General features: G+C 37.0%; 2 protein-coding genes across 3 annotated transcripts; both read right to left on the bottom strand.

Moving 5' to 3' along the window:
* Positions 1-545: 545 nt before the first annotated feature.
* Positions 546-3,567, bottom strand: LOC110930750 (bax inhibitor 1). The gene is made up of 6 exons (XM_022174117.2): positions 3,319-3,567; positions 2,282-2,425; positions 2,097-2,188; positions 1,816-2,002; positions 862-1,017; positions 546-778 (listed from the first exon to the last, which is right to left on the bottom strand). Exons 1-6 carry the CDS (start codon positions 3,433-3,435, stop codon positions 728-730), a joined length of 747 nt encoding a protein of 248 aa, XP_022029809.1. The 5' UTR covers positions 3,436-3,567; the 3' UTR covers positions 546-727.
* Positions 3,568-4,267: 700 nt separating this feature from the next.
* On the bottom strand, positions 4,268-12,830 carry LOC110930751. 2 transcript variants are annotated; one of them, XM_022174119.2, is made up of 15 exons: positions 12,523-12,830; positions 10,349-11,011; positions 10,102-10,263; positions 9,222-9,533; positions 9,033-9,124; positions 8,126-8,911; positions 7,449-7,590; positions 7,198-7,357; positions 6,957-7,120; positions 6,793-6,878; positions 6,486-6,585; positions 5,835-5,896; positions 4,804-4,921; positions 4,511-4,718; positions 4,268-4,445 (listed from the first exon to the last, which is right to left on the bottom strand). In XM_022174119.2, exons 1-14 carry the CDS (start codon positions 12,685-12,687, stop codon positions 4,542-4,544), a joined length of 3,189 nt encoding a protein of 1,062 aa, XP_022029811.1. In that variant the 5' UTR covers positions 12,688-12,830; the 3' UTR covers positions 4,268-4,445; positions 4,511-4,541. The 2 variants fall into 2 exon arrangements, with proteins under 2 accessions (XP_022029811.1, XP_022029810.1); XM_022174118.2 differs by having other exon boundaries at positions 4,268-4,718.

Raw genomic sequence — 12,830 nt, 5'->3', positions numbered from 1 at the left:
GCGTCTATTTTTTCCTTTGATAGGTCTGTTGCAACGCGCGGGTCAGTGATCGATTTATTTATTATTTTCTATGTTTTACACACAGTATCGCAGTCATATAAAAAACCATTTTCAATTCATCTAATATGATATAACTAATGAATCTCCCGCCGCATTGTGGCGGGTGGTAATTCTAGTTTAACAAAATAACCAATGGAGTGGTGGTCCATTACTCTATTAGTAAAGACAAAACTTTTAAACACCTTGAGAGGGAGAGATCTTGAGTTCAAGTCACAGACGACACAGGAATAAAAGAAATTTGCTCTTAAAAAGAAATATTAAACAAAATGAAGTCACAATTTTTTTTTAACTAATTAATAACTTATTTCATGAAGGTGTAACAGACCTTAATGACACATTTACTTTTTTTTAAAGGGTTTATCACTTTATTTATCAATAATTTGTGCCAAAACACACTTTAGTTCTTTTTTTTTTTTTTTTTTTTTTTTGTGACACTATACATACATATTAAACGCCTCATAAATCATAATGGGCAAAGAATTCCATACAATTAATCAAAATAACCTTTTATAATTGATTGCACTAAACGAAAAATTCAAGCTCACATTTAGTCTCTAATTGAAACACAACCATATGCTTACAAGTTTGTGTTTACCTAAAGACATATCAAAGAAAAGTTGCAGCCATTATTATTACCATCATCGGTGTTCGTGGTTTTTGGTCGAGTCTAGTCCCTCCTCTTCTTCTTCTTCTCTTCCCTTTCAGCTGAATTTTTCAACTGTGTTACAGGCGATAAATCGCAAGTTCAGTTTTGTACGTGACAACTCAAGGAAAAAAACATTAAAATGAACATTAACTTACCATGATGATGAGGATACGGACAAAGACTGCAACGAAGTCGGTAAAGAGTGTGAGTGCATGCTTCACATAATCGAGATCTCCAAGGTGGGCTTTCTCAATGATCTCTTGTGTATCGACCACCATGTATCCAACAAATACCAGAAGCCCAAAATACAGCTGAAAGTAGATCCAAAACAATTAGCTATTAATCCTATTATATGCATGCCCTTGTTCGTGTTCGTTTGTTAAGAAAATGCATGTGTTCACGAACGACTCATGAACACTTACCTAACAAGATTTTCTGTTTGCGTTCTTTCATTAAAGAAATGAACGTGTTCGTTTGTTAATCTTAGGTACCGAGCACAAACGAATGAACATTCATGAACACAAAGAAAACAAATGAACATAAACAAGTGTTCATGAACAAAAACGAACATTCATGAACACAAATGAATACAACTAACACAAAGAAGCATTCATGAACAGAAACGAACACAAACGAACATATATTAAATTGTGACTAATTTGCATTTTTCATCACAGACATTAAGTAGATCCACTCAAAATATACTAACCTAATTATCCAAAACATACTTGAGTCCTTAACATAATCTTGATAAACATTATTAAGACAAAATAGTGTTTTAAAAAACAAACGAACATAAACCTAATCTTAGGTACTAAGCACAAACGAACACGTTACCGAACGTTCACGAACATAAACGAATGAACGCGGTCTCTATTCATGTTTCGTTCATTTAACTAAACGAACAAAACTTGTTCGTGTTCGTTCATTTATTAAACGAACGAGCACAAAAGAACTACCAGCCCAACCGTTCATGAACTGTTTGTTGAAAATTCAGTTCGTACCCTATTTATGAGTGTTTATTACAGGTTAGTTAATACTTATATGTTTTTGCTTTAATACAAATACATTTATTAACACTGTAAAGAAAGGATTAGGGTTTTTGTTACCTCAAATTGGAACATAGCCACAGAACCACCAAAGATAGATGAAGCAAAATGCAACCAGAAGAGTATCGAGACACCAGATGACAAAAGGCCACCTAGATATAGGTACTCTCTACGCCTTGCCAACATGGCAGCTCCTGAGAAACAAGCAAACGCGATCGCGGTCCCCACGAATGCGCTCACCAAAATGCTGTGAAACCAACAAAGTTCCATACAAAGATTGTTCAACTAGCCCGCATAAACGTATATAAATTCAACGTACCGAAGAAAGAAGAAAAACATACCTTGGTTCAAAGTCAATGGCCAACTCAATTAGAGGACCAATTGATGCTCCTTGGAAAAGGGCTGAAGCCATCAACAGTGAAACTCTTTTTTGCTGTATTTTCAAGACAAGATAAGTCAAATGATTCAAATCTTATGAAGGATAACTATCAAGAATATAACAAGGTAAAGTGAAAGATAAATTTACCTCTTCATACGGAGGAGTGGCGAGTAACCATGACATGCATCCCAAGGTTGCGAAGGTGGTCAGGAGACCACCAATGTTCCATAGGATGTGAAGATAAGCACCCACAGCAGATGCCACAAGGGCGCAACATAGAGACAGATAAACCTGCAATTACATTATAAGGACACACTTATTGAATGTAGATGAAACTTGAGAAAACAGAGAAACCTATGTCATAAATAAACTATTCAAAGCCTGAAATATTTTGTTGGATTTTCTTTTTTAATTCCAGATAAAACATTATCAGAAAATGCACAAAGATGCAAGCCATTATTTCAATTGAGAAAGTAAATCTATGACAAATCCTAATATAAGTTTTCAAGAAGCGTTTAAGACCAGTCCAAAACCTTAGCAAGACTTGTTAGGCTACAGCACAAAATCAAGCCACAGCCACTGGATCAAATCAAGATACATTTCATAGTTACATTGCCTAACACTAACTTAGATGACATATCAAGCCATGTGATTTTTCATACTCAAAAGCAGCCAACAACCTATATTTTCTTACAAATATTGTGTTTAACCCCTTTCTTCGCAAAATATATAAGATTCGTCTCTTTTTCCTTTTGTAGTTCTCAAGTTAATATCTAGTGTAATTTGAGAATCATCTTACAACAACAATCAATTAAATCCCCTTCAGAATAAGATATCCTTTTCGATTCATCAACGAAGCCTACATGTATTCACTGTGTATATTACAGATTATAGAAGCTTATGACAAAAAGAAAACCTCAATTCACATTCTTATGTAGAGCTCAAAGAAGATAATCCCTATCAAATTCCTTATAGAAAATCATATAATAAATTTACAGATCAAACACCAACAAATTCGTAATAACAAGTAACCCTAGCACCAAACAACCGAACACGTATCAATCGATTTGAAGCTTTATTTCAAAATCAGTATCTATATTAAAGCGAAACATCAATTACACAACCAAAAGCACATAAACGATTCATTTAGGCGAAATTCATAAATTAGGGCAAAATAGACGAACCTGTTTGAGATGAGTTTGAACTTTAGGAGAGATCTGACGGAAATTTCTCAGAGAATCATAGGTCCAACTGTTGCGAGAAGCCGATTGCGAATCGAAGAACGATGAGAACGATTCCATTGATTGCGAAGACTTTGAAGAAATTTTGTTATGAAATTCGATGACTTTGGGGGCAAGAAAACAACGACCTCTATTTATAGCACACGTTGAACTTATCTGGTAGTTTCGCGAAGTAACGATTGGGCTAACTAACACCCAATTGTCAACATCCTGATTTTTTAGATATTTATATATTTTAAACATTTATAATTTATAATTAAATAACTTGTAAAATAAAATATCATTTTTTTTTTTGAACAGCAAGGAACGACGTGCCAACCACCGTGATACCGGACGCTGTGGACAAGGTCGACTACTCGACCGCCGCCAGCCCATTGGCTCTCCCAGATGCGCGGAAACCCGACCTCCACCCGCCCGAAGGCACAACGGTGGAATAATCGGTAAAACCTCACCTCCCATCCAAGACGAACCGGCGTCACCTGTATTCGCCCTTCACCTGGATAGTGATGAGCATGGTACCCGTTTAATACCAAACCGGTACCGAAAGTTCTGGTACCGAAAAACGGAGAAAAGTGGTACCGGTACCAGTATTAACCGGTGTTTTACCCGTAAGTACCGGTACCGAAAAATAGAGAAAATGGATACCGGTACCGAATATACCGGTTCGGTACCGGAACCCGATACCAAATGCTCATCCCTACACCTGGATGCCGTAGAAAATAATGAGAAGAGTGGGAGTCGAGCCTGGGTCACAAGGAACACCAAAATTTTCCCCAACCACTCCACCACTACCTCATTTTCTTTTTGAACCTAAATTGATCACAAAACATATCCGGTGGGCCAGTCTGGCGCATGGGTTTAGATTTTTTTTATAGCAAAACTTCTATATAAATATAGAAACCGGACCAGCAAGAAGCTTTTGCTGAAACACCTTAAAACAAAAAGTTACAGGATTACATTACGAATATTAAAATCCACACCACCTCTCCCTCATTAAGGACATTAAATTTTGATCTACTTCTCACCCACAAGAATGAATTTTGCTTGATCTCATATACGGTTTTAGAAACCGAAATAACTACATTATTGAACTCCTTTTCATTTCTGGCCTTCCAAAAAGTAGGTAAGAAGACGGCGCTAATAACTTTCTTCCGATCTCCATGGGTTTAGATGGAGAAAATACGGTGGCCCATTTCTTCATTGATGACGTTAGAGTAATGGTGATTGTAATCGAGATACTCCCAGAACCTTGGAAGACTAAATTCTACGTTCTTAGGAGAGTTGAGATAACATGTGTACAGTTGTTTTATGTTCTGGTCAAATGTTTGTTTGATGGTGAGAACCTGCATCAGAAAAAAAATAAAAAATATAAAAAATGAATAATTATGGTTGAAAAAAAAAGAATAAAACAGAAAGTGTAGATATGACCTGAGAGACATCCGGCAGACCTCCATATAGTGCAGCAACAGATCTGAAGTCCAATGCACATTGCAAAATGCTTTGAATAATGTCGGCTATTTGTTTCATATCGTTTGATAAGAAACATCTGCAAACAAGATAGAAACCGATAGAGTTAATTACTGTTTTCGTCCCTGTGGTTTGTCAAAAATCACTATTTCAGTCCATTAGTTTAAAAATTGGGATTTCAGTCCCTGTGGTTTCACTTTCGTAACCATTTCAGTCCCTGTGGTTTTACTTTCGTAACCATTTCAATCCATTTATTCTGCAAGTACAGGGACTGAAATGGTTACGAGGTGGACTGAAATGGTTACGAAAGTGAAACCACAGGGACCGAAATCGCAATTTTTAAACTAATGGACTGAAATAGTGATTTTTGACAAACCACATGGACGAAAACAATAATTAACTCAAACCGATATCTATAAATAAGCCAGTCAAAACAGCGGGTTGGGTTGGGTAACATGTTAAAACGGGTATGGGAAAAATAGGTTCGGGTCAAAACAGACTGTTTTAAGAAGGTGTCAATTTGGTTCGATTCAAACATGTTTTGACCAAAATGGGTTTGGGTTGAAATGAGTTGTTCATAAAAAGAAAGTATCAAAATTTCTTGTTGTAACTCTGAGAACATGGCATGTATATATGCAGAATATAACTATAGAGTTAATTACTGTTTTCGTCCCTGTGGTTTGTCAAAAATCACTATTTCAGTCCATTAGTTTAAAAATTGCGATTTCAGTCCCTGTGGTATTACTTTTGTAACTATTTCAGTCCCTGTGGTTTCACTTTCGTAACCATTTCAATCCATTTATTCTGTTAGTACAGGGACTGAAATGGTTACGAAGTGGACTGAAATTGTTACGAAAGTGAAACCACAGGGACGGAAATCGCAATTTTTTAACTAATGGACTGAAATAGTGATTTTTGACAAACCACAGATGAAAACAGTAATTAACTCATAACTATTTATAAGAACATAAAACAGAAAGAGAACGACTTACATGCATTGTGAATCCTTGAGATAATCCATATGGACAATGTCAAGATCAGTCAAATCTTTAACCTAATGAAACAAAGACCATAAAATTACGTTCAAGTTATGATTTATGAATGTTGATTAAAAACTAATACAATTGCTATATTGCAGATATAGACACGGTTCTAGTCAGATGTTACTGAAAATACATACATCCGTTTAACATGCATTGAACCTTGAAATAAGTGTGATGATGATAATTTCTAAAGGAAAAATTACAAGTTTTGTCCTTTATCTTTATACCATTTTTCAGGCGTTGTCCTTTTTAACGAATGTTGACAGGCGGTGTCCTTTACTAGCTATTTTGTTGCAAGTTTAGTCCTTTACACCCAACCCAGTTAAAAAACCCTGTTAATTGTTGGGTGTAAAGGACTAAACTTGCAACAAAATACCTAGGTAAAAGGACTAAACTTGCAACAAAATACCTAGTAAAGGACACCGCCTGTCAACAATTAACAGGGTTTTTTAACTGGGTTGGGTGTAAAGGACTAAACTTGCAACAAAATACCTAGTAAAGGACACCGCCTGTCAACATTCGTTAAAAAGGACACCGCCTGAAAAGTGGTATAAAGATAAAGGACAAAACATGTAATTTTTCCATTCCTAAATTTCAAACCTTATGCTTGAGAGACTGTAGAAATCTGCACCAGGATACATGTGATAATTGAGACTGAACATACTGCTGCAATGTTGATACAAAATGATATATCTGGTGCCTGAAACATGCAATTATATAAATTACGAACAGAACAAAACTACAGTCCACAAAAGATGCGACTATCGTGAGACTAAGCTTTATATGTATTTCTTACGAAATCAGAAAGCTTTTCGTATAATGGAATAATTTGGTAACTATTATTAAAACATATTCCAGTTGTGTGATGTTACTGTGAGAAAATCTGCAACTGAAGCTTAAAAAATACCTCAATTTCACCATAATATTGAAATTGCGCGACTTTGATTTACGTGCATTAGAAGAACGGTCCTTGTTGGTGAAATGGATTGATTCCTGCGTATCAACAAAGCATATTAAATTACGTTATAACTATGACAAACAAATTCTGCTCAAGTTCCCGCAGTTAAATACCTTAAACGAGCACCAAACTTCTGTCAAAGAAGATGATGCCAGTTTGACTTGTATCAAGAAACTGAAAATTTGAGCATATATCTTCAATGCGCCAGGTGTCAAAACAATGCTCACTGGCCAATCTACTCTGTACCCCAGCCCTAAACCGTTGAAAGATTGTATACCTGTTGTCATTATACCATATATGAATCTCTCAATATTACATTAAGAAAAAAAGTTGTGTATATATGTATATATATACCAGTTGTAAAGCTAGGAAGAGATGATGAGTCTTGTTCTTTCATGTACACGAATAAACGATCCTTATAATGGTCCTTTTCGCATGAAGATCTCTGAACGGCAAGTTCTAGAAGGCCCTGAATTTCAGATATCCGTTTATCCGCCTCTCTTGCATACCATTTCTAAACAAAAGAAATAAAATTCAGTTTAGATTATGGAATAATCGTATAAAGCATAAAGTCTTCTAGAAGAAACCGGGAAGAACGTAGTTACGTGTTGCCAGAGTGAGACGATAAACAAATCTGCCCAGTCAGCTGATTCCATCATGTGGTACCGCCTCAAAGCCAGCAAATGTTGTTGTAACGAGAAGCCTTCTTCAAGCAGCTTGATTGTTAATTTACTGACGTACATATATCTAATCATATTAATTAAGGATACACATGAAGAAAACAAACATAGTTTATAAAATTTTTAAGAGTGAAATGCCATCTCGTCCCTGAGGTTTGGCCAGTTTTGCGACTTTTGTCCAAAGGTTTGTTTTTCCACATTTGGATCCAAAAGGTTTGAAATCTTGCCATTTTCATCCTGCTCGTTAACTCCATCCATTTTTCTTCATTAAGTCTGTGGTATTTTCGTCTTTTTTTGTTAACTTAAAGGGCAATTTGGTCTTTTTCACTTTATGTACAAGCATTTAGAATACCCTTACTAAACAAATGTTAAGTCCCCTGACTTTAAGTTAACAAAAAGACAAAAATACCTTTGACTTAATGAAGAAAAATGGATGGAGTTAATGAGCGGATGAAAATGGCAAGATTTTAAACCTTTTGGATCCAGATGCGGAAAACAAACCTTTGGACGAAAGTCGTAAAAATGGCCAAACTTCAGGGACAAAAATGTCATTTTACTCTTAGAAAACTATTAATGTGCAGACTGCAAGAGATTATGGATACTGTAGTTGAATCTCTTCCAACAAGCATTTCTCGAGAACAAAATCCAACGGTATCTCGATAGCCGGGCCCACACTGGTCTTACGTTCGCCAGGGTGGATATTATTATCATTACCAGTGCCGTCAAGAAGACTTTCCCAACAACCACCACCGGATACATCCAGTAACGGTTCCTGTTCTTGGTGATTACTTTTCGAACCAAAAGATGCTTGTGTGTGGAATGAATTCTTTTTCACAGTGATTGCATCATCAACATGGCCTTTATTATGGTTATTTCTCATATTGTTATTTTTCATATTATCAACACCATTAGTTCTGTAAAAACTGCCTAGCCTATCAGCGCATTCGGTAAGTGGATTCTTCACAGACTCAAAGTCAAAAGTAGGTAGTTTGACTTTGGAACATCTTTCCCGAAGTTTGTTTGACCCCAGAATTATGTTAGCATGTTCAACCTCGCATGGTTTCAAGCTTCTTAAACTCGTAGAATAACCGGCCAAATCAGCATTATGTGATGGTTTATGTGATGGTTCATGTGATTCAGTCACCATAGTGGATGCACTTTCATCTTGAGAAGGCGTTTTTAACGGAATATTGTAGGTTTCTGAAGTGATTTCTAAAGCAGACAAGTACTTTTTCTCTAAATCGTCTGGATCGTGAATATGGCCAACCGTCTTCTCTTCTTCACCGTAGTCTTCGACAGATGAACATTCAGATGATTCCAATGAATCCTCAAGATAAGAATATTCATCTGTCATGCTTGATGCATCACACTCCACTGTACCAAGAGGCCTGCATTCAAAGTATCAGTTATATTATCAGTCGTTTATAATTAAGGATTATGATTTTTTTTGTCATTTAGATTAACGATGATTTCTTTTCTTATATAGATACATAGGCGGATAAATCTTACAGATTTTGATTCATATTCTTTGCTGCAGGAGAGACCGATGAAGCTTCCACACTTCCTCTACCAGAAGTTGGTAATGTGGCGTACGTAATTACCTGTTGAACCATTATATCCAGGTAATCAATTAACTAAAGAATAAAGGTCAATGAAACAGTTGACCAAAAAACTTATCCAATGAAAATATGAAATCACCTGATGATATTTGAACTCTAGGTTTGGCAAATGATTTTTGAGCTTTTCCATCATAATCTGGTAATAATCCCTCCTTTTAAGTACCATCATTTCAATTCCTGCCTTGTTGAAATCCATATGAAATGCATGCGACAAACGAGAGCTTGACATTCTACTCCAATAAGGAAGAAAATCCTCATACGTTCGGTTCCAACTCCCAACACCATCAGAAAACTCTAGCAATTTTATTAACACTTGAAGCTGCTGACCAGCCCTAAAAAGTGGGATCAAGAATTCCTTCAGAAAACACGGAACATAAACTCCATCTTGCTCCTGAAATAAAAAAATAACACCAAAAGAATAACCGTCATATGAGTACTAACTAGTAACTACTAAGACCATCTTTTCAAAGTATAACGTCTTTGAATAAAACATAAGAGTAAAATGCCATTTTCGTCCCTGAGGTTTGGCCCGTTTTACGACTTTTGTCCAAAGGTTTGTTTTTTCGCATCTGGATCCAAAAGATTTGAAATCTTGCCATTTTCATCCGGCTCGCTAACTCCATCCATTTTTTTCCGTTAAGTCAGGGGTATTTTATCTTTTTTGTTAACTTAAAGGGCTTTCGGTCCTTTTCACTTTACGTACATTATGCTAAATGCTTGTACATGAACTGAAAAAGACCGAACTGCCCTTTAAGTTAACAAAAAAGATAAAATACCCCTGACTTAACGGAAAAAATGGATGGAGTTAGCGAGCCGGATGAAAATGGCAAGATTTCAAACCTTTTGGATCCAGATGCGGAAAAACAAACCTCTGTACGAAAGTCGCAAAACTGGCCAAACCTCAGGGACGAAAATGGCATTTTACTCAAAAAATAAAGATAATATAGTTCAGTATTTACCCTGATGGTGACTGTGTTACTCTCGGCCTCGGCTACTATGAACTCTTTAAAAGGATCGGTAATTTTGGCCTTGAAAATCCAAGATCTAATAAAGTCAAAATACGGTTCACATGTACGGATGAATAGGGTTCTGAGAAGAGCGGAATGAACTGGATCCGCAACCTGATACGTTCACACCGAACAAAATCTGTCACAATACCAATTTTTCAAAATGGAAATATAACACATGATTACATGAAATGCTTACCTGGAGCTCCTTATACAAGAACGTAAGAAGATTTCCACCTCTAGGAAAGTCAGAAAAGTTTGTTTGAGTAACTAAATTCTCAAGGGGTGAAACCGAGAAGGAATTAGCTAAACTATGCACATTGCAGATGCTTCCGATAACCTCAATTTGGTTCCTCAATTCTTTAGTATGAAGATAAACCTCTAACAACGTAATCTCAGAGTGCCCAACACATGAAAGACAGCCACTTGACACGCTATCAACATTTGATGACCGTCTTAAACGAACCGACGAATACAAAGTATCCAATGCAGCAACGTAACCCTCCAAAACATCATTAACAGCAACCGCAAAAGCCTGGTTGGCCAAACTATACGGAGGATAATCATTTCCTGCCGACTCAAGATTCTCATCGCTTCTCAAACCGGCATCATCAGGATTTAAGCATGTGAAATGATTAACGAATTTATAGAGAAAGAAAACTCCACATCCCATGCAGCCTAAGGATCTAAGTATATTCTCGAGAGCAAGTGTACTTACAGACTTAGTCCACAAGCTTGGAATTCGGTGAAACGTTCTGTCGGTTGGATCCGACTGAAATATTGCGCAAAGTTTTTCTATACTTATAAGAGATGACTCTAAACCTTGCAGAGCGTTCATTGCCAACCTCACTAAACTAGCCTCCTGCATTTAAATATATAATTTTCACTAAAGTTAATCAATCATAAATCTAACATATACAACATTGCAAGTATAGTTCCAATTAGGGGTGCAAACGAACCGAGCTGAGCCCGAGCTCGGCCAGGCTCGAGCTCGAGCTCGATTAACTTATGAGAGCTCGAGCTCGGCTCGTTTGTATTTTATCAAGCTCGAGCTCGGCTCGGGCTCGGCTCGTTTATTATCTATTAATTAGTATATTAAATAAAAATAATATAAATAATAGACTTTTTAGGCTTGCGAGCTCGATAAGTAAAGCTCGGGCTCGGGCTCGTTTACTAAATAAGCTTATTTTTAGGTTCGAGGTCGGCTTGTAAACAAGTTTAAATAAGCTCGGCTCGACTCGGCTCGTTTATACTAAGGCTCGATAAGGCTCGACGAGCCTAACGAGCTTTACATGTGAGGCTCGAGCTCGGGCTCGATAAACAAACGAGCTTTTTTTTGAGGCTCAAGCTCGGCTCGGGCTCGATAAGGCTCGGCTCGTTTCGAGCTTTTTCTCGAGCCGATCTCGAGTAGCTCGCGAGCCGCTCGGCTCGTTTGCACCCCTAGTTCCAATTCACACAGCAAAATAAATTAGGTCTAAAAACTAGGGCTGTAAACGAACCGAACGAACACGAACGAGGCCTTGTTCGTGTTCGTTCGTTAAGGAAATAAATGTGTTCACGAACGGTTCATGAACACTTACCGAACGAGATTTCATGTTCGTGTTCGTTCATTAAGGAAATGAGTGTGTTCACGAACGGTTCACGAACACAAGCGAACACAAATAAATTTGGCAAACGCGATGAAGGATAAGGTGGATGGCCCAAAGAGTAGCACTAGAACTTGAATCCCTTATTGTGGAACGGAGGTAGATCATATTCGTCGATGTAACTAATGAGAAAAGAAAGGGAAATGGTGTATAAACAAGGTGAAAGAGGGTTTCCTAGTTTAATTGTCAGGGTAATGATATGAATAAAAGTTTAATAGTATAAAAAGTATAGATAAAATATATGAAAGTATAAAAATCTTTAATTAAAACACGAACATACGAACATAAACGAACGCAAATGAACGAATGTTCATGAACACCTTACCGAACGTTCACGAACACAATTGAACGAACGAGACCTTTGTTCATGTTCGTTCATTTAACTAATCGAACGAAATTTCTTGTTCATGTTCGTTCGTTTATTAAACGAACGAACATAAACGAACTTCCCGCCGAACGGTTCACGAACTGTTCGCTGAACGTTCGGTTCGTTTACAGCCCTACTAAAAACTAAGAGATAATCGAGTCAATTGCTAATTATAGTGAAAACTAACATATAAATTCTACTATAATTATCACACTAAATCAATCATAGATCTAACATATACAACATTGCAGGTACAATTCCAATTCACACATCAAAATTAGGTCTGGAAAGTAAGAGATAATCGAGTGAATTGCAAATTCAAATCAACATTTACAAAAGAGCAGAAGAGAGGAAGCTTACGGAAACTGATGACGTGTCATAGAAGCGTGTAGAAGATGAGGAAGACGTTGAAGTTACAGAGAGTCCGCTTTCGGTAGGTATGGATTCCCAAGGTCTAGGTGGAAGCCATGGATCTTCGACCTTTAAATTGTTTAAAAGCGATGTGAAGTCTGTATCCACAGCCATGGTCGCCGGAGAAGGTGGCGGTGGAGAGAGGCGGAGGAGGGTGGCGCCGGTGATATCGCCGGTCAGTTGGTACGTGTGTTTGGAGGGAGGAAAATTAGAAAATTGGCTGAAAAGGCCCTTCTGTCGAAGTTGTAATTATGGGT

Source organism: Helianthus annuus, chromosome 3, assembly GCF_002127325.2.
Source record: "Helianthus annuus cultivar XRQ/B chromosome 3, HanXRQr2.0-SUNRISE, whole genome shotgun sequence".
Taxonomy (NCBI): Eukaryota; Viridiplantae; Streptophyta; class Magnoliopsida; order Asterales; family Asteraceae; genus Helianthus; species Helianthus annuus.
Note: the sequence above shows the minus strand (reverse complement) of the source record. Positions and strands in the feature narration are given on the sequence as shown.